The 27,126-nt window shown below is 44.5% G+C and overlaps 1 protein-coding gene across 1 annotated transcript in view; it reads left to right on the top strand.

The window, feature by feature from the left end:
- The window catches only part of TMPRSS6 (transmembrane serine protease 6), a 320,000-nt gene that overhangs the window by 253,744 nt on the left and 39,130 nt on the right, over nucleotides 1-27,126 (top strand). The window contains exon 16 of the mRNA XM_082265211.1: nucleotides 4,146-4,423. Within this exon, the coding sequence (XP_082121337.1) occupies nucleotides 4,146-4,423 (278 nt within the window). The remainder of the gene's footprint in view (nucleotides 1-4,145; nucleotides 4,424-27,126) is intronic.

Genomic DNA, 27,126 nt, shown 5'->3' on the forward strand with positions numbered 1-27,126 from the left:
TATTTAAGAAGGGAAAATTTGTAGAGGTTGAATCTTGCACGGATTTAGTTTTATGGGATGCTCGTTCAAGAGCATGGCTGCATCTCCTGAGACTTCTGGTGTCATCTGTTTGCCAGGGTTGTAGCAGGCAAGACCTTTTTCTGTGTATAGTTAGAGGAGCATGTGTGTCCAGGGAGGATGATAGTAAGTAAATCTTATTTTGTCATAAAGGCAGTCAATATCAGAATGAAGAAGGGAAGGGTTGAGTTAGCAAAGGTTTCTACTGGCAACTGTTTGCAGGTTGGAGACATAGGAGGTAGGGGGAGAGTGTGAAACTGATAAGGTTGTGATTGGAGAGAGGAAAGGGGGTGTTAGGGAGGTTGCAGGGAGTGCAGAGGTGGGAAACTATGGGGTTGAGGGTGTTGCCACTGGAGTGGGTTGTGGTTTGTGTCAAAGGAAAAAAGGTCAAAGGAAAGGAGGCAGACCAGTCTAAACTATAATAAAGGTGACAGCCCTCTTAGCATTTAGCCTGCAATGCCACACCCAACTCTTGCAGACTCCACCTCCTGCCTGTACTTCTATCCTAGTTAGAGATCGGAGAGAAAGCATCAGCAGGAAGAGACCCAGAAAATCTTAACTCTCTATGAATGGCTTTGCTAAGTGCTAACCAATGAGGCACTGGGGTTAAATTACTAAAGACAAGTATACTGTTCACTTTGCAAGATAATTTTCCCCAGAGCTTAGTGATTGGAGTGAAGCTTTGCTGATCTTTCATCATCCAATCCTGTGGTGATTGGGTATTCTTTGCTAAAAGAAATTCACAAAACTCTGGAGAAAATTCCCTTGCAAAATGCAACTTCCCTTGCAAAGTGAACAGCCTGTTTGTCTTTAGTAAATCAACCCCTATGTGTATTATCTGAGTATTATTTGGAATCTCTTTATCCACTATTATTGCCATGAATATTTCAGTTATTCATCAATATTTTATTGACTTCCAGGGAGTCCTTAATATAAATTATTCCTTGGACTAGCTAATATAACATCTGCATCCTTTTCTCACCAAAGTCCCATTATGTGACATCATTCTATAAATACCAAAAACAAAGAAGCAGCTGTATGTTCTCACCATGGTTCTGTACAAATGTGCTACCAAGAAATCTGAGTTCATGGTGTCATGGAGTTTTATATAATAGTACAGCCATTCCCAACACATTTACTACAAAGGAACCCCTAAAATAATTTCAGGTCTCAGGAAACTCTTCCTTAAACCATTTTAATAGTGATCAATGGCAAAAAAGGCAACCTTCACAGTGGTGGTCAGAATGCCTCCTACAGACCACTAAAAAAAGATAATTGGCATCATGCTGCTGGCATTGCTAAAAGGCGATGGTCCTGCTACAATGCAGGACTCATAAAATGGGAGGTTAATTAGTCACAGCTCATGGAACCCACCAGCAACCTCTGGAGGAACCTTAGTTGCAAATATCTGTAATAGTATGTTAAAGAGGGAGTGAACTCCCATCTCTGACTTTTACCTATAGGTTTAGCCTATAATAAGACTTACCTATAGGTACTGTAAATATCTCCTAAACATGCACCGTTTGGGAGATATTTACTGTACGTGCAGGCCGTGACGTCACCAGCGCATGCACTCTGAAGGAATGACCACCCGGTAAACGGGGGCTCCCACACGCATGCGTGGGAGTAATGCCGTAAAGGTTCCGGCCAGTCACACAGCCAGAGTCCGCAGACCCGGAAATAAGACTGGGTAAAGAAAGAAGATTAGAGGAAAAAAACACCAGCTTTAACTTGATCATTTGGCAACTCTTGCATTTGAGAGAAATGCTTGTATGGTGATTAGTAAAGGAAAAACCCTACTGAAGAGATACGTAGGCTATCATTGCTGACCTGTCCTTCTGGCAGCCTCTGTATCTTCACAGTATGTGGCTCCTTTCCTGCTTACACCAGCGTATTTTTTTTTCTTCCCACAATGCCTAAAATATAAATAATATTTTCATAAAACCACATGCATGTTATACTTTTTATCTTATTGTATTTCTTTTCATTGAATCTGTAGATTTAAATATTGAATCATTTTGAATGGTTGTAAATTTAACCAGTGGCATCACTAGAGTTAGTATCACCTGGTGCGGTATAACAAGGTGTCACCCCCCCCCCCCCGGAGCAAGGATTGAGTCAGGTGGGGGGTGGATGGAGCCGGGATGGGATCGGGGTGGTGGATGGAGCTGCGATAGTATCGGGGGAATGGATGGAGCTGGGATGGGATCTGAGTGGTGGATGGAGTTGGGATGGGATTGGGAGGGGGGGATGGAGCCCGGATGGGATCTTTGATTTGAGGGGGTGGGGATTAAAGGATATGTGCTAGGGGGTGCTTTGGGAGGGAAGAGGAATTGTGCTGGGGGGGGATCAAACTTCAAATCTCCCACCTCCTTCTAGCACAAGTCCTCTCTAACCCAAAACAAAACAGCCCCTAGCACATATCTTCTAACCCCCACCCCCCTCCCTAAAATCATTCCTGGCAGCACAATTGTTACCTGCCCATGCCCCCTCCCTTTTCCCAATCACCATGTCCCCCTACTCTGTAAGACTCCTGTTATTACAGACCTCAGCCATGGGCAGGTGTCCCTCCTCCTCCTCTCTGACTCTTCCTCCTGGCCTGTGTAGGTGAACATCAGAGCCGAGGAGGAGGCGGCTATAGTCTGATTACTTCAGCCAAAGAGAGATGTGATTGTGGGGGGCGATCGGACCCGGGCACCCTGTCTGTCTGTGCCTCACTCCCTCCTCTCCCACCCTGAGGGAATAGCAGAGATCCCAGAAGAGAAGGAGGGAGTCGCGGTACCCCTCTCAATGTGGCACCCGGTGTCAGTCCGGGGCCTGGTGTAACCCTCTGGCAGGTGTCATCCAGGTGCGGTCCACACCCCTCGCACCCCCATAGCAATGCCACTGAATTTGTATAAAATAGTAGTGCAGCGCAGTCTAAAATCCTCTGATAGATATCCCACAGAGACAAAATGCCACTGAATTGCCAGATGATTTGAACCATGTATGGGCAGGCTGAATGCACCCAAGTTGATCGATCTACAACCAGCTTGACAGATTTTACATATGATTATTGTCTGTGGATGCTATAGCCGCTAGCAATAATCACTGTGTTCTCTCGGTGGGGATGGCTTCCCCCACCGGGTAAACACAATGGCTCCACAGGAGGGATTCCCCAGTCAACACTATCTGTGTTGATGGGAGAATCAATTTTTTTTCCTGCAAGCCATGGTTGCAGGAAAAAAAATTGCATGGTCGGCCTAAGTCATTTTAAGCCAGAGCTAAATGTCCTTACCTATTGGCTTTTTCTACAATGTTCATAACTACTCAAGTACATGCACTTCTGGTACAGTCTAAATGAAGGATAGCTTTGGCTTCCCACTCTGTGTACAGGTTGCAATGCAAATTAAATTAATAAAAACAAAAATCGTAATGAATGTGACAAACATTCACCCATCCTTAACAAATTCTGACCATAGTTTGCCTAAAGGATAAGTTCACCTTTTATAACATGTTACAAATGTACTAGGATTGTACTGTATCAGGCAAAATACGATCAGAATTTGCAAACAATGGGTGAACTTATTGTCATAAAAACGCCCCAAAAAGTTTGATTAAGATAAAAAAATAAAGGGTTAAAATCCCTATCAGAGTATTTTTTTGCTTTCTGTGTCCCCCCCCCCCCCCCAAAGGAACATCGCCACCCACTTCCTGTCTGGGAGACGCAACCAAAAATGAGAAGAAATCTCCCCAAAGTGAGAAGAATTTGTGTCTTAGTTTCCACTAAAACAATCCCTGTTGGAAGACTTCCACTTTTGGATTTCCCCACATAAGATAGTGGTCACCAGGACAAATAGATGAGTGAATCTCCCCAGAGCAGACACAGACGGCAATAAAAACCCAACAAAAGGTCTAAGGGCTTCCATACTTTATCCAAAATAAAACGTGTCTAGCGGGTAGGGCAGCCCATTAAAATGATTAGGCTGCTCTACCTGCAACATGCACATGGAAACGCATGTGCCTAACTATGATCTATCACCTATCATCTGTTCTTTTTACAGTTTCTCACAATTAACACATTTATCACCCTTGATTCCATATTGCAGTTACTCTGTTGCTGAGGCCTGGACAGTGATCCTGGGGAAGTTGGATCTAAAACAAAGCAGTAACCAGAAGGAGATGGCTTTCAAATTGACGCAGTTAATCCTTCACCCATATTATGATATTGATACACAAGATTATGATATTGCACTTGCAGAGCTTGACCACCCTGTGCCTCTTACGTCTCCCCATGTGCAACCTATTTGTGTTCCTGCCAGTACCCACCATTTCCCTGTTGGTTCCACTTGCTGGGTCGCAGGTTGGGGAGCAACCTTTGAAGATGGTAAGTAACACATAGTTCTTACTTCGAGTTTTACTAAGCTGTGTATTTAAGCTGTGTACTTACTGTTTACCATGAGGCTGGGTTCACACTGGATTGCGGAGCTGCTCGTAGCAGGAGGTCCGGCGCGTCCTGTTCACCGTTTTAGGTCCGAATTCAGTCCTAATTTTTGGCAGAATTTGGACCTGAAATGAACCGGAAGACGCACACAAATTTCCTGCAAACCAATCCGCAGCTATCCCGGAGCTGTGTGAACTGGCTCCATTGAGAGCCCGTGAAAGTCTCCTGACATGCAAATTGTATGCGGAGAAAACCGTATCCAATTCACACTAGTGTGAACCCAGCCTAAAATTTTAGCTAGGATTAACTTTAGCTAAGATAATTTGTACAAATGCTGGATGAGGCCAAGTTCACACTAGCTGAGGATGCGGCTCGCAGCAGGGGGTCTGGTGTGTCCCTGTTCTCTGTTTCAGGTGAAAATCAGGTTCGAATTTGTGCCTGAATTCGGACCTGAAATTGAATCAAAGACGCACAGTACCCTTTTTCAGTGCAGACCACGGCCACTCCGGAGCTGTGTGAACCGGCTCTATTGACAGCCGGTCACAGTCTCCTGTCATGCGATTTGGATGCAGGGTAACTCGCATCCAATTCACATAAGTGTGAACCCAGGGTGAATGAGAAAAATGCATATTGAAGTAAATCTGAATAATTTAAAAGGAGCATAAACCACGGTTCAACAAAAACATCATGCTTGGTTCTGTGGATCCAAAGATATAAGCAGCTTTAGTTATAAGTTGGGCTGCAACTAACGATAATTTTTATAATCGATTAGTTAGCCAATTATTGTTTCAAATTGATTGTATAAAAACCTTATAAAACTTATTGGAGAGAGGGGGCGCAGTGAAATCATGTCCTCTCAAAAGTGGCTGGACAACTTTCACACACTGACTGTGTGTGTAATTGATCCGGCCGCTAATAGCTCTGTGCCTGCCTGCAGCAACAATGTGCCGAGTGCGCTCCTGCACCCGGCACAAGCCTAGCCTAGCTTTTCCCTTCAGTCAGTGGAGCGGAGGATACTCCCCCTGACAGGCGCTCTGTAGTCCTGGCCCGGGGTTACGTCACTTGCTGAGAGGCCGGCCGGGAGGAGCATAGAGTGCTCTGCTTCAGCCGCACCCTCGAGGAGCCGAGGAGAGAGGAAGGCACAGGCACTGTCTTCTGCAGCAGCGTGAAGCCGATAATAATTGTACATTGGTAAACTATTCAGATGGGGGGGGGGTCTGGTTGAGAGGGGGAGGTCAACTATTTAGATTGGGGGGGTCTGGCTGAGATTAGGGGGGAGGGTCTGGCTGAGAGCAGGAGGTCAACTATTTATATTGGGGGGGGGGTCTGGCTGTGAGGACGAGATCAACTATTTAGATTGGGGGTGGGGGGTCTGGCTGAGAGGTGGAGGTCAGGTATTTAGATGGGGGGGGGGGTCTGGCTGAGAGGAGGAGGTTAACCAATTGTATTTAATTTCTGAAAATCACATACAGCATGGGTCTTTGTGTTTATCACTGCCACTGGTGTTAATTTTTAAAATGCAGCATGAGGGGGTTAATGTATTGCCACTGGCCATTGATACATTAGTGACCAGTGGCAGTAAATTTACCCCTTTGTGCTGCATTAGTGGCACCAGTGTCAGTATTAACCTCTTGCCGACCGCCCGCCGCAAAAATACATATAATTAAAATGTGTGAGTGAACTCTGTTTCTATCTGAGGGAGCGTGCAAATGGCATGCTGACTGCAGGAATGTCCACCAAGATTGTCTGAGACCAGCCACCCGGAGAGCTGTTGCAAGAATCAGTTTGCATAACCAAAAAATTTCTGAACAAACTGTCATAAACCGTCTCAAGGAAGTTCATTTGCATGCTTGTCGTCCATCATCGGCGTCTCGACCTGACTGCAGTGGGCAAATGCTCACATTTAATGGCGTCTGGCACTTTGGAGAGGTATTCTCTACACGAATGAATCCCAGTTTTCTTAGGTATTTGAGTTCAGCTCATGAAAAATGGGGGCAAAAACAAGTGTTGTGTTTATAATTTTGCTCAGTATATATTTCCATGTTATTAACCACTTCAATACAGAGTCATTGTAAAATGACGTCGGCAACATTGCTTTAGCGATCCGGGCGGCCGTCATATGACGGCGCCCGGATCACCCCGCTACTGCGCGCCCCCGGGAGTGCGCAGCGCGGCGATCGGGGGTGAGGCTCGTCCCTCGGACTGAGCCCAACCCCGATCAAGGTAAACAGCCAATAAAATTGGCTGTTTACCACGTGATCGGCTGTGTCCAATCACAGCCGGTCACAAATGTCATCAGAGAACACGGTAACTAGCTGTCACCGTGTTCTCCTCCTCACACACTGATCCTGTGTGAGGAGGAGATTGTGGTAACAGCTAGTTACCAAGTACAGTGCACCCCAACCACACTGATTGCCTCCCCCAATAAAAAGTACCTGTCACTAGCCCATCAAAGTACCCGAGTACCTGTCACCAGCCCATCAGGTACTCTGATGACAGGTACTCGGGTACTCTGATGGGCTGATGACAGGTACTCTGATGGGCTGGTGACAGGTACTCTGATGGGCTGGTGACAGGTACTCGGGTACTCTGATGATGGGTACTCGGGTACTCTGATGACAGGTACTCGGGTACTCTGATGACAGGTACTCGGGTACTCTGATGACAGGTACTCTGATGACAGGTACACGGGTACTCTGATGACAGGTACTCGGGTACTCGGGTACTCTGATGACAGGTACTCGGGTACTCTGATGACGGGTACTCGGGTACTCTGATGACGGGTACTCGGGTACTCTGATGACAGGTACTCGGGTACTCTGATGACAGGTACTCTGGTACTTTGAGTACCCGTCACCGGAGTACCCGAGTACCCGTCATCGGAGTACCCGAGTACCTGTCACCTACCCATCAGAGTACCCGAGTACCTGTCACCTACCCATCAGAGTACCCGAGTACCTTCCACCTGCTCATCAGAGTACCTGACACCTGAAGTACCCGAGTACTTGCCACCTGCTCATCAGTACCCATCACTACTCATCAGTACTCATCAGTACCCATCAGTACCTATCACCTATCAGTATCAGTACTGATCATCCGTACCCATCAGTACAGTATCAGTATCACCTATCAGTATCAGTACTACTCATCAGTACCTATCACCTGCCTGTCACCTGCCCATAAGAGTACCCGAGTACCTGTCACCTGCCTATCGGAGTACTCGAGTACCTGCCACTTGCTCATCAGTACCAGAGTACCTGTCACCTGCCCAGCAAAGTACCCGAGTACCTGTCACCCTTCATACAGCCACCATGTCTAAGTCCAAAAAGGTTTATATACGTCCTCCGTTTAAACCTAAATACCGGTGTTATGGCAGCAGATAGCTGCCATAACCCTGGTATTTTTTTAAACGGTTGGCTTTCCGATAAGGGTGGTCCCAGCGGCGGATTCGCCGCGGGATCACCCTTCCGGGGTGGCGGAAGAGTTGCCCCCCCTCCCGCCGCATTCTGGTCCTTTTCCCCGCTTACCGGACCCGCCGGTAGCGGGGAAAACGATCCGGTCCCAGATCCTCACAGACAGGATGTCGAGTGAGGGCAAGCTTGCCCTCACTCGACTCTATGGTCTTGGAGGACCGGAGCTACGGCAAACGTCGTTGCCTAGCAACCAGTTTAAAGGTCCTTTTTTTTTTCATTTAATTTATTTTTTTTTTATTTTTTTTTTATTTTTTCTATCTTTTAGTGTACTTGTGAGATCTGAGAACTTTTTGACCCCAGATCTCACAAAAAAGAGGTCCTGTCGTGCCTTTTTCTATTACAAGTAATGTTTACATTTCTTGTAATAGAAATAAAAATGATCAATTTTTTTTTTTAAAAAACAGTATAAAAATAAAAAATAATAAATAAAATAAATAGTAAAAAAAAAAAAAAAAAATTAAAGCGCCCTGTCCCCGCGAGCTCACGCACAGAAGCGAACGCATACGGAAACCCCGCCCACATATGTAAACAGTGTTCAAACTACACATGTAAGGTATCGTCGCGATCGTTAGAGCAAGAGCAATAATTTGAGCCCTAGACCTCCTCTGTAACTCTAAGATAGCAACCTGTAGAAATTTTTAAAGTGTCCCCTATGGGGATTTTTAAGTACCAAAGTTTGTCACCATTCTGTGAGCGTGCGCAATTTTGAAGCATGACATGTTGGGTATCTATTTACTCGGCGTAACATTATGTTTCACATTATGGAAAACAATTGGGCTAACTTTACTGGTTTCTTATTTTTTAATTAAAAAAAGTTAATTTTTTCCCAAAAAATTGCGTTTGGAAGACCGCTGTGCAAATACGGTGTGATAAAAAATATTGCAATAATCTCCATTTTATTCTCTAGGGTCTCTGCTAAAAAAATATATATAATGTTTTGGGGTTCTAAGTAGTTTTCTAGCAAAAACAACTGATTTTAGCTTGTAAACACCAAATGTCAAAAATAGGCCTAGGCAAGTGGCTAGGATGCATGATGATGCTCCTTGGATGTTGGGCCCCTCTATATGGCTAGGCTGTGAAAAAGTCTCACACATGTGGTATTGCCATACTCAGGAGGAGTGGCAGAATGTATTTTGGGGTGTCATTTTTGCTATGTACATGCTATGTGTTAGGAATATCCTATAAATTGACAACTTTGTGTAAAAAAAAAAAGTTTTTATTTTTTTCCCACATTTTCCAAAAACTTGTGGAAAAAAATGACATGTTCAAAGGACCCATAATGCCTCATAGAATATACGTTGGAGTGTTTGCTTTGCAAAATGGGGTCATTTTGTGGACTTTTCCATTGTATTGGTTCTCTAGGGCCTTGAAAAGTGTGATAGGTAGTAAGAAAGTTTTATGTGTATTTATGCTCCTAAAACGCCTTATGGTGCTACTTGTACATGGAGTCTCTTTTTGTGGCCAGGCTGTGTAAAAGTCTCACACATGTGGTATCACCATACTCAGAAGGAGTAGCAGAATGAATTTTGGGGTGTCATTTTTGCTGTGTACATGCTATGTGTTAGAAATAGCTTATAAATTGACAACGTTTTGGGAAAAAAAAGAAAAAACATTTTTTTCTTCATTTTCCCAAGAATCGTGGGAAAAAATTATAACTTCAAAAAACTCACCATGCCTCTTACTAAATACCTTGGACTGTCTACTTTACAAAAAGAGGTCATTTGGGGGGTATTTGTACTGTCCTGACATTTCAGGGCCTCAAGAAAGGAGATAGGCCATCAGTACATCTGGTGTGATCAATTTTCAGTAATTGGTACCATAGCTTCTAGACTCAATAACTTTCACACAGACTAAATAATATACACTAATTTGGGTTAATTTTACCAGAGATATGTAGCAGTATAAATTTTGGCCCAAATGTATGAAGAAAAATTAATTTTTTGCAAAATTTTATAATAGAAACTAAAAAAAAGTGTTTTTTTTTGCAAAATTTTTGCTCTTTTTTTGCTTTATATCACGAAAAAAAAACCCCAGTTGTGATCAAATACCACCAAAAGAAAGCTCTATTTGTGTGAAAAAAATGATAAAAATTTTGTTTGGTTACAGTCTAGCATGACTGAGCAATTGTCATTCAAAGTGTGAGAGTGTTGAAAGCTGAAAATTGGTCTGGCAGGAAGGGGGTCTAACTGCTCTGTATTGAAGCTGTTAAGATTAAGTTTTCACCACATGTTGGTAACAGCCCATGCAATCCATACATACGAAGAAACCAAAACAAACAAGTTCAAAAATTAGGTTGTGTGTACTAAAATGGAATGACATAGGGAAACCGTATTGAACATGCTAACTTAAATTTATTTATTACTTTGTATAAAATACTTTGTTGGTAATGACAGCTTCGAGACACCTCTTGTATGGAGAAACTAGTCACATGCATTGCTCAGGTATGATTTTGGCCCATTCATCCACACAAACAGTCTTCAAATCTTGAAGGTTCCGTGAGCCTCTTCTATGAACTCTGATCTTTAGCTCTTTTCATAGATTTTCTATTAAATTCAAGTCAGGTGACTTGGCTGGGCCATTCTAGAAGCATTGTTTTCTTTCTTTGAAACCAATTGAGAGCTTCCTTGGCTCTATGTTTGGGAACAATGTCTAGCTGAAATGTCCACCCTCGTTTCATCTTCATAATCCTGGTAGATGGCAGCAGATTTTTATCAAGAATGTCTTGTTACTTTTTTCATCCTTCCCTCAATGATAGGAGGATTGATAGTACCATATGCTGAAAAACAGGTATGGTGTTTTTAGGGTGATATTTAGTGCTATTTGACCTCCAAACATGGTGAGTATTATGGCATCCAAAGAGTACAATTTTGGTCCCATGTGACCAGACTATATTCTCCCAGTATTTCACAGGCGTGTCTAAATGTTGTGCAGCAAACTTTAACTGAGCTTCAACATGCTTTTCATACAGGCTATGGTGGTTGAGTGCATTATTTTATTGTTTTCTTTGAAACAATTGTATCTGCTAATCCTAGGTCTTTCTAAAGCTCTCCACAAGTGGTCCTTAGTAGGGTTGAGCGGACACCTAGATGTCCGTGTTCGACGGGTTCGGCCGAACTTTAAAAAAAAGTCCGGGTCCGTGTCCCGGACTTTTACCGAACTTTTCCCGGACACCGAACCCCATTGAAGTCAATGGGGACCCGAACTTTAAGGCACTAAAATGGCTCTAAAACACCAATGGAAAGGGCTAGAGTGCTGCAAATGGCAGCAAAACGTAGTTAAGAGCATGGCAAATGCTCTGCAAACAAATGTGGATAGGGAAATAACTTAAAACAACAAAAAAAAAACCAGAAAAATAAAACAATGTTCTTCATCTCTGAAGGACGAGGCCCATATGGAGTAGGAGGGAGGTTGAGGTGGTGGTGGATGTGGCGGTGTCATAGGCGTGCGCACAGGGTGTGCCTGGTGTACCTGGGCACACCCTAATCACCTAGGGCACATAGCATTATCGCTCTGTTTGCCAGTGAGGAGATGGGAAAGATCTCCCTCGCACCTGCTCTGCTCTATTTCTCTTTGCCAGCAGGGAGAGTAATGTATCGGGGCCATGTACATGTAGGCAAACACATGCATGTGTATTTCAACTTTGGGGTGCACACCCTAATGCAATAGGCTGCGCACACCTATGGGCGGTGTAGGTGGAAGCGGTGGTGGAGGAGGACCAGGGCCGGATTAAGAGCATCATGGTCTTGGTGCTGAGGATTTTGAAGGGCCTTAAGGGCCGTGCCTTGGCATGCACCCAGAGGAGGAAGGGTGCAGCCATGCATGCCTAATTCAACATGGGATGCTGTCTCTGAAGCCCATAAACACATCCATGCATCGGCGACTGTCCCTCCTTGTCCGGCCTTCGCGCTGTGTGGGGAGGTTCTGAGGGTGCTGCCTGGGGAAGCGAGCATAGAAGCCAGACTTCTGTGTTTACAAGTGACAGAAGAGCGGTCACAGTGAATATGGCCAACCCGGGGCCTATATAAAAGGTAGGGGCCTGCATGGAGCTGCAGCTCCAATAGCCCCTACGTTAATCTGGCCCTGAGGAGGAGGACGAGGTAGCCAACACTGCTTCTTTTCACAAATTTTAAATGAGGGTACACCCCAAAAGAGTGAGAAAGAGCAAAAATGGAACAATGGCTGGGTAAGGTCGGTATCCATTGCTATTCTGCACAAGGTACGGAAAAGTCCCGTGGGATCCATGCCTGGTTCATTTTAATGAACGTGAGCTTGTCCACATTGTCTCTGGACAGGCGGCTGCGCTTGTCTGTTATAACACCCCCAGCCGTGCTAAATACCCGTTCAGATAATACACTGGATGCAGGGCACGCCAGCACCTCCAAGGCGTAAAGGGCAAGCTCAGGCCATGTGCCCAATTTGGAGACCCAGAAGTTGAAGGGGGCAGACCCCTCATTCACTACATGTAGGCGTGTGCACACATACTGCTCCACCATGTTGGTAAAATGCTGCCTCCTGCTAAGACGTTCCATCTGAGCTGCTGGTGCTGCTGTTTGTTGTGGCGTGCTGACAAAGCTTTTCCACATTTCGGCCATGCTAACCCTGCCTTCTGAGGTGCTGGCGGTGCCCTGGTTGAGTTGGCGACCTCCTCCTCCTCCTCCTCTGCCTTGTGCTTCCACTGTGGCCCCGCTGTCAGATGGGAATGCCAGCAGCATCGCGTCTACCAGCGTGCGCTTGTACTCGCGCATCTTGCGATCGCGCTCCAGTGAGTGAATTAAGGACGGTACGTTGTCCTTGTAACGGGGATCCAGCAGCGTGGCCACCCAGTAATCAGCACAAGTTAGAATGTGGGCAACTCGGCGGTCGTTGTGGAGACACTGCAGCATGTAATCGCTCATGTGTGCCAGGCTGCCCAGAGGCGACGAAAGGCTGTCCTCTGTGGGAGGTGTATCGTCCGTGTCCTCTGTATCCCCCCAGCCACGCACCAGTGATGGCCATGAGCTGGCCTGGGTGCCACCCTGCTGTGAACATGGTTCCATCTCCTCCTCCAGCTCCTCCTCCTCCTCATCCTCCTCATCCTCCAGAACTGTGCCCCTGCTGGACAATTGTGTCCCTGGCGTTTGTGTGTGCAGGAACCCACCCTCGGAGCCCCTTGCGAATGACTGCCCTGAAAGCCTTTGAAATGTTACCTCTTCATCCTCCTCCTCCTCCTCCTCATCCTGTGCCACATCCTCTTCCATCATCGCCCGAATTGTTTTTTCAAGGAGGCATAGAAGTGGGATAGTTAAGCTGAGAACGGCGTCATTGCCACTGGCCATGTTGGTGGAGTACTCAAAACAGCGCAACAAGGCACACAGGTCTCGCATGGAGGCCCAGTTATTGGTGGTGAAGTGGTGCTGTTCCGCAGAGCGACTCACGCGTGCGTGCTGCAGCTGAAACTCCACTATGGCCTGCTGCTGCTCGCACAGTCTTTGCAGCATGTGCAAGGTGGAGTTCCACCTTGTGGGCACGTCACATATGAGGCGGTGAGCGGGAAGGCCGAAGTTACGCTGCAGCCCTGCCAGGCGAGCAGCAGCAGGGTGAGAACGCCGAAAGTGCGCACAGACGGCCCGCACTTTCTGCAGCAGCTCTGACATATCAGGGTAGTTTTTAAGGAACCTCTGCACCACCAAATTCAGCACATGCGCCAGGCAAGGGATGTGCGTCAAACCGGCTAGGCCCAGAGCTGCTATGAGATTTCGCCCATTATCGCACACCACCAGGCCAGGCTTGAGGCTCGCTGGCAGAAACCACTCATTTGTCTGCTGTTCCATGCTCCTCCACAACTCCTGCGCGGTGTGTGGTTTGTCCCCCAAACAGGCAAGTTGTAAAACTGCCTGCTGTCGTTTAGCCCTGGCCGTGCTGAAGTTGGTGGTGAAGGTATTACGCTGTCCGGATGAGGAGGCGGTAGAGGATGAGGTAGCGGAGTAGGATGAGTTAGGAACAGGAGGCAAACTGAAGCACCCTGCAATCCTCGGTGGTGGAAGGACATGTGCCAAATTGCTATCCGCCTCAGGCCCATCCGCCACTGCATTTACCCAGTGTGCCGTTAGGGAGATATAATGCCCCTGACCGTGCTTACTGGTCCACGTATCGGTAGTTAGGTGGACCTTGGCACAGATGGCGTTGCGCAGTGCACACCTGATTTTTTCCCCCACTTGGTTGTGCAGGGAAGGGATGGCTTGCCTGGAAAAGTAGTGGCGGCTGGGCACGACGTACTGTGGGACAGCCACCGACATAAGCTTTTTAAAACTGGGCGTCTCCACCAGACGGAATGACAGCATTTCAAAGGCCAATAATTGTGAAATGCTGGCATTCAGGGCCAGGGATCGCGGGTGGGTAGGGGGGTACTTCCTTTTCCTCTCAAGTGTTTGGGAGATGGAAAGCTGAACGCTTCCACGGGACATTGTGGAGATGGTTGTTGGTGACCCAGGTGGTGGTGTTGCTGACAGATCGTCTGTTTGCGGGGTGGCAGGTGCCGGTATGACTACAGAGGTGGCTGGAGCGGCCGAGACTGCAGCAGAAGAGGAAGCAGGATGAGCCAGAGACGTTTCTTGGTTTTGAAGGTGTGTACTCCACTGCAGCTCGTGCTTTGCACTTAGATGCCTGATCATGCAGGTTGTGCTCAGGTTGAGAAGGTTTATGCCTCGCTTCAGGCTCTGATTGCACAGGGTGCAAACCACTCGTGTCCTGTCATCAGCACATTTTCTAAAGAACTTCCACGCTAGAGAACTCTTTTGAGCTGACTTTGGTGCGCTCGTTCCCTTGCTGCGTTGGGCAGTAGCAGGCGTAGTGTCTAGGGCACGGCCGCTCCGCTTCTGCACCCTGCTCCCTCTTCTGCTGTGCTGGTGGCTCTGTGCGACCACCGCCTCTTCCTCCAAACTACTCAGGTCACCTGCATGACCTTCATTCCATGTGGGGTCGAGGACCTCATCGTCCTCCACATCATCTTCCACCCAGTCTTCACCCCTGCCCTCCCTGTCGGTCTCCACAATGCTGAACGCCGCAGCAGTTGGCACCTGCGTTTCGTCATCATCGGAGACGTGCTGTGATGCTCCTTCCATGTACTCATCTTGAGAAATAAGTGGTTGGGCATCGCTGCACTCAATCTCTTCCACTTCTGGGGCAGGGCTAGGTGGATGGCCCTGGGAAACCCTGCTGACAGAGTCCTCAAAAAGAATAAGAGACTGCTCTATGGCTTGGGGCTCAGACTGCTTGCCTGATTTGCAAGGGGGTGAGGTGAAAGACGGTTGGACATTGGCTGCAGGTGCCAACTCTGACCTTTCTGCAGTAGACTGGGTGGGAGACAATGTGAAGGAACTGGAGGCACTGTCAGCAGCAAACCAATCTACTATCGCCTCTCTGTGTTCTGGCCTCATCACTTCTAGAGGCGTATGATGCCCTACCAAATACTGATGCAGGTTCTGTCGCCTACTCACACTTGAGGAAGGTGTTTCACTTGTGCGTGTAGCTGGCACAGATCGACCACGTCCTCTCCTTGCAACAGGAGCTCTAGCAGCAGCAACACCACGACCCAGGCCACGGCCCCTATTTGACGCTCTCCTCATATTTCTGAAATTTAAGATCTTGCCCTAGAAAGGTCTTTATTGAATAGCGGAACAAAAGAACAACAGTATCGCACGGGTGTATCTCACAGTCAAATATGCAAACTATGCCGCAATTTAATGTTTTTTACACCAAAAGGGTGTGTATTGAATAGCGGAATAGGATAAAAAACTGTGTATCTCACACGTACAAACACAGACTAGGCCCGATTAAATTTTTTCCTACCCTAAAGGGAGGATGAGGAAGAGGAGTATGGAACAGGCAGCACCCTCAAATCTTCAGAAGTATGAGATGAACCCCAAAAACTTGGAAAGGTGGATCTCACACGTACCGACACAGACTATTCCGCAAATTAATTGAGCCACAAAGGTTTTTATTGAATAGCGGAATAGGAAATATGATCAAAAAAAAGTGTATGTTTTTCACACGTACAGAAGCACACTAGGCCCCAATTACTATTGTTTGTACACCTAAAAGGATGGATGAGGAGGAGGAGGAGTATAGAACAGGCAGCACCCTCAAAGCTTCAGAAGTATGAGATGAACCCCAAAAACTTGGAAAGGTGGATCTCACACGTACCGACACAGACTATTCCGCAATTTAATTGAGCCCCAAAGGTTTTTATTGAATAGCGGAATAGGAAATATGATCAAAAAAAGTGTATGTTTTTCACACGTACAGAAGCACACTAGGCCCCAATTACTATTGTTTGTACACCTAAAAGGATGGATGAGGAAGAGGAGGAGTATAGAACAGGCAGCACCCTCAAAGCTTCAGAAGTATGAGATGAACCCCAAAAACTTGGAAAGGTGGATCTCACACGTACAGACACAGACTATTCCGCAATTTAATTGAGCCCCAAAGGTTTTTATTGAATAGCGGAATAGGAAATATGATCAAAAAAAAGTGTATGTTTTTCACACGTACAGAAGCACACTAGGCCCCAATTACTATTGTTTGTACACCTAAAAGGATGGATGAGGAGGAGGAGGAGGAGGAGGAGTATAGAACAGGCAGCACCCTCAAAGCTTCAGAAGTATGAGATGAACCCCAAAAACTTGGAAAGGTGGATCTCACACGTACCGACACAGTCTATCATGCAATTTAATTGAGCCCCAAAGGTTTTTATTAAATAGCGGAATAGGAAATATGATCAAAAAAAAGTGTATGTTTTTCACACGTACAGAAGCACACTAGGCCCCAATTACTATTGTTTGTACACCTAAAAGGATGGATGAGGAAGAGGAGGAGGAGGAGTATAGAACAGGCAGCACCCTCAAAGCTTCAGAAGTATGAGATGAACCCCAAAAACTTGGAAAGGTGGATCTCACACGTACCGACACAGACTATTCCGCAATTTAATTGAGCCCCAAAGGTTTTTATTGAATAGCGGAATAGGAAATATGATCAAAAAAAAGTGTATGTTTTTCACACGTACAGAAGCACACTAGGCCCCAATTACTATTGTTTGTACACCTAAAAGGATGGATGAGGAGGAGGAGGAGGAGGAGTATAGAACAGGCAGCACCCTCAAAGCTTCAGAAGTATGAGATGAACCCCAAAAACTTGGAAAGGTGGATCTCACACGTACCGACACAGACTATTCCGCAATTTAATTGAGCCCCAAAGGTTTTTATTGAATAGCGGAATAGGAAATATGATCAAAAAAAAGTGTATGTTTTTCACACGTACAGAAGCACACTAGGCCCCAATTACTATTGTTTATACACCTAAAAGGATGGATGAGGAAGAGGAGGAGGAGGAGTATAGAACAGGCAGCACCCTCAAAGCTTCAGAAGTATGAGATGAACCCCAAAAACTTGGAAAGGTGGATCTCACACGTACCGACACAGACTATTCCGCAATTTAATTGAGCCCCAAAGGTTTTTATTGAATAACGGAATAGGAAATATGATCCAAAAAAGTGTATGTTTTTCACACGTACAGAAGCACACTAGGCCCCAATTACTATTGTTTGTACACCTAAAAGGATGGATGAGGAGGAGGAGGAGGAGGAGTATAGAACAGGCAGCACCCTCAAAGCTTCAGAAGTATGAGATGAACCCCAAAAACTTGGAAAGGTGGATCTCACACGTACCGACACAGACTATTCCGCAATTTAATTGAGCCCCAAAGGTTTTTATTGAATAGCGGAATAGGAAATATGATCAAAAAAAAGTGTATGTTTTTCACACGTACAGAAGCACACTAGGCCCCAATTACTATTGTTTGTACACCTAAAAGGATGGATGAGGAGGAGGAGGAGGAGGAGTATAGAACAGGCAGCACCCTCAAAGCTTCAGAAGTATGAGATGAACCCCAAAAACTTGGAAAGGTGGATCTCACACGTACCGACACAGACTATTCCGCAATTTAATTGAGCCCCAAAGGTTTTTATTGAATAACGGAAAAGGAAATATGATCAAAAAAAGTGTATGTTTTTCACACGTACAGAAGTACACTAGGCCCCAATTACTATTGTTTGTACACCTAAAAGGATGGATGAGGAGGAGGAGGAGGAGTATAGAACAGGCAGCACCCTCAAAGCTTCAGAAGTATGAGATTTTGTTCACTGTACCCCACAAAGATTGTGTTCACTGTACCCCACAAAGATTGTGTTCACTGTACCCCACAAAGGTTTTGTTCACTGCACCCCACAAAGATTGTGTTCACTGTACCCCACAAAGGTTTTGTTCACTGCACCCCACAAAGATTGTGTTCACTGTACCCCACAAAGATTGTGTTCACTGCACCCCAAAAGGATTGTCTTCTCTGCACCCCACAAAGATTGTGTTCACTGTACCCCACAAAGGTTTTGTTCACTGTACCCCACAAAGATTGTGTTCACTGCACTCCAAAAGGATTGTCTTCACTGCACCCCACAAAGATTGTGTTCACTGTACCCCACAAAGGTTTTGTTCACTGCACCCCACAAAGATTGTGGTCACTGTACCCCACAAAGGTTTTGTTCACTGCACCCCACAAAGATTGTGTTCACTGTACCCCCCAAAGATTTTGTTCACTGCACCCCACAAGGATTGTTTGTCTTCACTGCACCCCACAAGGATTGTCTTCACTGCACCCCACAAGGATTGTCTTCACTGCACCCCACAAAGATTGTGTTCACTGCACCCCACAAAGGTTTTGTTCACTGCACCCCACAAAGATTGTGTTCACTGCACCCCACAAAGATTGTGTTCACTGTACCCCACAAAGATTGTGTTCACTGCACCCCAAAAGGATTGTCTTCTCTGCACCCCACAAAGATTGTGTTCACTGTACCCCACAAAGGTTTTGTTCACTGCACCCCACAAAGATTGTGTTCACTGTACCCCACAAAGGTTTTGTTCACTGCACCCCACAAAGATTGTGTTCACTGTACCCCACAAAGATTGTGTTCACTGTACCCCACAAAGGTTTTGTTCACTGCACCCCACAAAGATTGTGTTCACTGTACCCCACAAAGGTTGTGTTCACTGCACCCCACAAAGATTGTGTTCACTGCACCCCACAAAGATTGTGTTCACTGTACCCCACAAAGGTTTTGTTCACTGCACCCCCCAAAGATTTTGTTCACTGCACCCCACAAGGATTGTTTGTCTTCACTGCACCCCACAAGGATTGTCTTCACTGCACCCCACAAGGATTGTCTTCACTGCACCCCACAAAGATTGTGTTCACTGCACCCCACAAAGGTTTTGTTCACTGCACCCCACAAAGATTGTGTTCACTGTACCCCACAAAGATTGTGTTCACTGCACCCCAAAAGGATTGTCTTCTCTGCACCCCACAAAGATTGTGTTCACTGTACCCCACAAAGGTTTTGTTCACTGCACCCCACAAAGATTGTGTTCACTGTACCCCACAAAGGTTTTGTTCACTGCACCCCACAAAGATTGTGTTCACTGTACCCCACAAAGATTGTGTTCACTGTACCCCACAAAGGTTTTGTTCACTGCACCCCACAAAGATTGTGTTCACTGCACCCCACAAGGATTGTCTTCACTGCACCCCACAAAGATTGTGTTCACTGTACCCCACAAAGATTTTGTTCACTGCACCCCACAAAGATTGTGTTCACTGTACCCCACAAAGATTTTGTTCACTGCACTCCAAAAGGATTGTCTTCACTGCACCCCACAAAGATTGTGTTCACTGTACCCCACAAAGGTTTTGTTCACTGCACCCCACAAAGATTGTGTTCACTGTACCCCACAAAGGTTTTGTTCACTGCACCCCACAAAGATTGTGTTCACTGTACCCCACAAAGATTGTGTTCACTGTACCCCACAAAGGTTTTGTTCACTGCACCCCACAAAGATTGTGTTCACTGTACCCCACAAAGGTTGTGTTCACTGCACCCCACAAAGGTTTTGTTCACTGCACCCCACAAAGATTGTGTTCACTGCACCCCACAAAGATTGTGTTCACTGTACCCCACAAAGGTTTTGTTCACTGCACCCCACAAAGATTGTGTTCACTGTACCCCACAAAGATTGTGTTCACTGCACTCCAAAAGGATTGCCTTCACTGCACCCCACAAAGATTGTGTTCACTGTACCCCACAAAGGTTTTGTTCACTGCACCCCACAAAGATTGTGTTCACTGTACCCCACAAAGGTTTTGTTCACTGCACCCCACAAAGATTGTTTTCACTGTACCCCCCAAAGATTTTGTTCACTGCACCCCACAAGGATTGTCTTCACTGCACCCCACAAGGATTGTCTTCACTGCACCCCACAAAGATTGTGTTCACTGCACCCCACAAAGGTTTTGTTCACTGCACCCCACAAAGATTGTGTTCACTGTACCCCCCCAAAGATTTTGTTCACTGCACCCCACAAGGATTGTCTTCTCTGCACCCCACAAAGATTGTGTTCACTGTACCCCCCAAAGATTTTGTTCACTGCACCCCACAAGGATTGTCTTCACTGCACCCCACAAGGATTGTCTTCACTGCACCCCACAAAGATTGTGTTCACTGTACCCCCACAAAGGTTTTGTTCACTGCACCCCACAAAGATTTTGTTCACTGCACTCCAAAAGGATTGTGTTCACTGCACCCCAAAAAGATTGTGTTCACTGCAGCCCACACACAGAAAAATGGATGTGGATCACTGACACCTGCCTATCTCCTATCCCACACCACACAGCAATATCGATTGTAGTTTGTAGAACACACTTTCCCTAAAATTCAGCAGACTCTGTCCCTAACAGGATTGAGAAGAGATCGTAGATCAGGAGAACTAAGTGCAGACCCCACCCCACACAGCAATATCGATTGTAGTTTGTAGAACACACTGACCCTATAATTCAGCAGACTCTATCCCTAAAATGCCTACAACTCGCCCTGCCTAAACACTCCGACCTGTCCCTCAATTCTATCCGGACACAAATGGTTTTTTCCTGCCTATCTTTCCCTAATCAGCAGCCAGCACGTTGATGTGTGCTCTGTCCCTGATCTAAGCAGCATAATGACGCCGCTGCGGTTGCCTCGAACTTATAAAGACTTGGTCACATGCTTCAGACGGCCAATCAGCCAATCACAGCTACTGAGACATTTGCAGGCATGGCTGGGATGGCTTAAGGCACACCAGTTAAACGATTGTTGATTGGCTGTTGAAAGCCCGCCATGAAAAGAGCGCCAAAGCATGCAAAACCCGGAAATAAAACGACCGAACACGGATTTTTACCCGAATATACAGTAAAGTGTCCGTGTTCGTGTTCGGGTAACAAAAATCCAATTATTCGGTACGAACACGAATAATACAGTCCATGTTCGCTCAACACTAGTCCTTAGTTCTTGGGCAACTCTCCTGATAATTCTTTGCATTCCTCTGTCAGAAATCTTGCGAGGAGCACCTGGTCATGGCTGGTTTATGGTGAAATGATGCTCTTTCTACTTCCGAAATATTGCCCCAACAGTGCTCACTGGAAGTTTAGAAATCCTTCTGTAACCAAAGCCATCAGTATGTTTTGCAACAATAGGATTGCAAAGGTCTTGAGAGAGCTCTTTGCTTTTTACCCATCATGGGATGTTTCTTGTGTGACACCTTGGTAATGAGGCACCTTTTAATAGACCATTAGTTGAGACTGAACCAGCTGATATTAATTTGCAGGGGGCAGGATTGATTTGTAATTACTGATCGATTTCAGCTGGTATCTTGGCTTTCCATGCCTTTTTGCACCACCCTTTTTTCATGTGTCAATACTTTTTCCCTGTGTCATTCCATTTTATTGGGAATAAAAAAGGTGTATTTCTGCGTTGTAGTGGGGCGGCAGCTAGCACAGATAAGTAATATACCAAACGTATAAACAATCTTAAGAAAAAGTGTGTAGCGCCAAAAGTGGAAATTGATTATAAATGGATAACACATTCAAATAAAGTCCAAAAAAGTGCTAAAGTGAAAAAAAAATATGTATAAGTCTAATTTTGAATGAAAACCAACAATAAAAAACCAATATAGTGAAAAATATAGATTTAAATGCACAGTCCCATGACAGGATCCACAATATAAACGTATTGGTGAAAAAAACAAAGTTCAGTGCACAAAAAATTGGTGGTGACTTGAAAAGTGAAGAAATTTGAATATTACATAAGACCAATAAAAATAGTATTTTTAATACAGAAATGTTGGCTTGTTGAAAAGTATGTCCATGTACAGTATAGTATGCACTCAATACTTGGTTGGAGCTCCTTTTGCATAAATGACTGCATCAATGCGGCATGGAATGGAGGCGATCAGTCTGTGGCACTGCTGAGGTGTTATGGAAGCGACTTTAAACTCATCTGCATTGTTGGGTCTGGTGTCTCTCATCTTCCTCTTGACAATACCCCACAGATTCTCTATGAGGTTTAGGTCAGGCTAGTTTGCTGACCAATTAAGCACAGTGATACCATGATCCTTAAACCAGGTACAGTATTGGTAATTTGGCAATGTGGCCAGGTACCAAGTCCTGCTGGAAAATGAAATCAGCATCTCCATAAAGTTTCTCAGTAGAGGGAAGCATGAAGCGCTCTAGAATTTCCTGGTCGAGGGCTGCGTTGGCTTTGGACTTGATAAAACACAGTAGACCAACACCAGCAGATGACATGGCTCCCCAAATCATGCAACTTGGATTCTGTGCATCTCCACTCTTGATTTCCAAACGAAATGCAAAATTTTCCACAGTCCGTAAAGATTTGGGGAGCCATGCCATCTGCTGGTGTTGGTCCACTGTGTTTTATCAAGTCCAAAACCAGTGCAGGAAATTCTAGAGCACTTTATGCTTCCTACTGCTGACTACCTTTTTGGAGATGTTTATATGGCTTTAATCATCAACATTAAAGAAAGAAATGCTTGAAACATATTTGTTTCTGATATATATCACTTCACTTTTTGAATTGAATTACTGAAATAAATAAGCATTTTGATGATATTCTAATTTATGCGATGCACCTGTATATCATGTATACAGTATCTCACAAAAGTGAGTACACCCCTTACATTTTTGTAAATATTTTATTATATCTTTTCATTTGATAAGACTAAAGAAATGATACTTTGCTACAATGTAAAGTAGCTTGTATAACAGTGTACATTTACTGTCCCCTCAAAATAACTCAACACACAGCCATTAATGTCTAAACTGTTGGCAACAAAAGTGAGTATACCCCTAAGTTAAAATGTCTCAGGTGTGAAGGGGGAACATGTGTGTTCTATTTGGTGTTATCGCTCTCACTCTCTCATACTGGTTACTGGAAGTTCAACATGGCACCTCATGGCAAAGAACTCTCTGAGGACCTGAAAAAAAGAACTGTTGCTCTACATAAAGATGGCCAAGGCTATAAGAAGATTGCCAAGACCCTGAAACTGATCTGCAGCACGGTGGCCAAGACCATACAGCGATTTAACAGGACAGGTTCCACTCAGAACAGGCCAAGCCATGGTCGATCAAAGAAGTTGAGTGCACGTGCTCAGCGTCATATCCAGATGTTAAATTGGTCTGCATGGCTGTCATCCTAGATGGAAGCCTCTTCTAAAGATTGTGCACAAGAAAGCCCATAAACAGTTTGCTGAAGACAAGCAGACTAAGGACATGGATTACTGGAACCATGTCCTGTGGTCTGATGAGACCAAGATAAACTTATTTGGCTCAGATGGTGTCAAGGGTGTGTGGTGGCACCCAGGTGAGGAGTATAAAGTGTATCGCCTACAGTCAAGCATGGTGGTGGGAGTGTCACGGTCTGAGGCTGCATGAGTGCTGCCAGCACTGGGGAGCTACAGTTCATTGAGGGAACCATGAATGCCAACATGTATTGTGACATACTGAAGCAGACCATGATCCTCTCACATTCCGAGACTGCGCCGCACGGCAGTATTTCGACATGATAACAAACCCCAAACACACCTCCAAGACGACCACTACCTTGCTAAAGAAGGTAAGGGTAAAGGTGATGGACAGGCCAAGCATTTTTCCAAACCTAAACCCTATTGAGCATCTGTGGGGCATCCTCAAACGGAAGGTGGAGGAGTGCAAGGTCTCTCACATCCACCAGCTCCATGTCATCATGGAGGAGTGGAAGAGGACTCCAGTGGCAACCTGTGAAGCTCTGGTGAAATCCATGCCCAAGAGGGTTAAGGCAGTGCTGGAAAATAATGGTGGCCACACAAAATATTGACACTTTGGGCCCAATTTGGACATTGTTACTTAGGGGTGTACTCACTTTTGTTGCCAGCGGTATAGACATTAATGGCTGTGTGTTGAGTTATTTTGAGGGGACAGCTAATTTACACTGTTATACAAGCTGTACACTCACTACCTTACATTGTAGCGAAGTATAATTTCTTCAGTGTTGTCACATGAAAAGATATAATAAAATATTGAGTTAGATATGAAGCTATATGAAGGGTGGAGGGTGGGGGGGGGGGGGGGGGATCGGTGGAGGATATATAAATCTTTTATATCAAAGAAGTACAAAAGGCTGAGACTTTTTTGCATGGATATGATCATTTTAAGTATAATGCACAAAAGTGATAAGCTTTTACTTTAAATGTAGTTGTAATTCGGTATATTACCTCCAGTCTATCAGCCTCCAGCTTCTCTGGGTTCAGATGCTGATCTTCCCTGCACAGAGCCCTTAACGTGATTGAAGACATTTTTTTTTTTTTTTTTTTTAAACAACAAACATGTCATACTTACTGTACCTGCTCTGTAATGGTTTTGCACAGAGCAGCCCAGATTATATTCTACTGGGGTCCCCCTGTTGGTGCTTCTGGCTCCTCCTGCCTTCAGAGTACCCCAATAGCAAGCTGTGAAGTATACTATAGAGTCCCCCTATAGCAAGATAAAAAAATTTCTGCCTTTAAAACCACTCACTTCCTTCTCGTCACCAGGACTACAAGGCATTGCTCCTCACACATTCATAAGTTCTCAGGCACTTACTGACTGTATGTGTGCTGCACTGTATTTTCGGATATGTAAACAAATAATGCATTCTGTTTGCAGCTAATGGGCTGACCAACTAATCCATGGGTGTCCAACCTTTTGGCTTCTCTGGGCCACATTGAGTGTAGAGAAATTTTCTCGGGCCGCATATAAAATATATACTATAGTTAAGGTATATAAGTAATAAAATGCCGCCGCGCCCTTCCCGCGCCGCCATGCCCCCTGCACTAATTTAACACAACTAGAGGATGATCAGATGAAATGGAATCAGTATACAGAGGTTTACTTCTTCTGAGAGATAATGAAGGAACACTGTAACCACCATGACCACTTCAGTTATTTGAAGTGGTCATGGTGGTAGGAGTCAGGAACACTGCACATGCAACCCCCCCCCCCCACCTTCCGAGGCAGCCTCTGCCTACCTGTAAGAATATTTAATAATAATATCTCGCGCTCGTACTTCATTATGTCAGAATATTTATACTGCTCTGAATATAACAGTGTCTATTTATGTCAATAAGCAAAGATCTATGAGGAAGGAGAATCTTCACCTATTTCCACAAATCAATATGTAGTGAATTATTTTTAATTGATTAATTTCTTTTTAAAAGCATATACCAATCTCAGTGAGTACAGTCTACAGTATGGAATATATATAAAATATTTATTCTCAAGACATGTAATCACAATATATGATCAAACAAGAAGTGACACAAAAAGATAACTCTTACATAAATACTAACTTCAAACAATCAATGCAATGTGATGTTTAGCTTAATAATGAAAGTGAAACTGAAACAAAGTGAAAGCAATACGAAAGCAAGATTACCATTTCTCCAGGTATAGCATAAACCATAGGTATGTGTTCTATATAAACAGACCACAATTGTCTGCGAATCACATGGCCTAAAGTCATTCCACTGCAGATGGAGTGAGAATAAGCCATGCAAAACGGAAGACTTAAAATTGCAAATAATGCACTAAATCTGATATTAATAAAAATGTATAAAAACAAAAACCAGCTTTTTAGAGACAAAATCTACCATGGTTTATACGGCTGGGATTGTAATCTTATTACCCTTAAATATGCAATATAAAACATATAAGGAAGGAATAAACAATATTGAATAATATCAAATAATACAACAAGGCATATTTACCACACTTAAGATGGCGGCTAACTTCAAATGGTCGTTACCAGAGTCCTAAGATGGATGCCAGTGAGGGAGGAGTTTCGTTTGGCGTTCCTCAAAGTTTCAGATGAATGATGGAGCAAGATGGAGTATGTCTGGATGAGTATATAAATGGATGTAGTAGTGTGTGTGATGTATGTGTGATGTCTGTTGGGCAATGTAATGTCTGTCCTCTCTCATATCTGGGTTGTTCTTTTATATGGTATGAACAAAGGGCTATAAAAATCACCATAAGTTAAACCCAGAGGGATGAAACATTATCCCCATTGGTCGGGATATTCTATACCTTAACTGGTGAGGTCATAGACACACCTCTCCTGATAATTCAATACTTTGTATAATAAAATTAAAGGATAATTTCTCTATATTTAAGATTAACTATAAAAGCACAACATAAAACTTTGTCCATACTCTCAGTACATACATAAATGTCCATCTGTATCTCCATCATTCACCCTGGCAAGTAATGCCATTTCAATAATTATATTTTTAATACAATATATATATTTATATTGGAAATATCTCAACTATCCCAAGACTGCACCTGGTATTATCTCCACAGGAGGCAGTATTGTACTGTTCATTAAATTTTGTGTTTAACAATACGTCACAACATACAATGGCCTACTATTAAAGATGACCTTTTTGACCTATGGCCAGTGAAAATCCATTACTTATTTGAATATGCCATAGGCTGACAGACATTTAGTCTGGATTGGAAGATCTATTCCTTAGTCCATTCTAAAGCAACGCTTATATAAACACTCCTACCACATGCCTTAAAATGAAGTAATTTAAGTGGAATTACTTTTACCTAAGTAAGATTTGTTATTTAGCAAAAATATAAACCCAACATGTGATATAACATTCCTAAATATATATGTATATGCCTTGCATAATATAATGACATAATTATGGATAATATCTTCTCGCACATAATAATGTATCT

Source organism: Pelophylax lessonae (assembly GCF_965119305.1).
Source record: "Pelophylax lessonae genome assembly, chromosome: 8".
Classification (NCBI taxonomy): domain Eukaryota; kingdom Metazoa; phylum Chordata; class Amphibia; order Anura; family Ranidae; genus Pelophylax; species Pelophylax lessonae.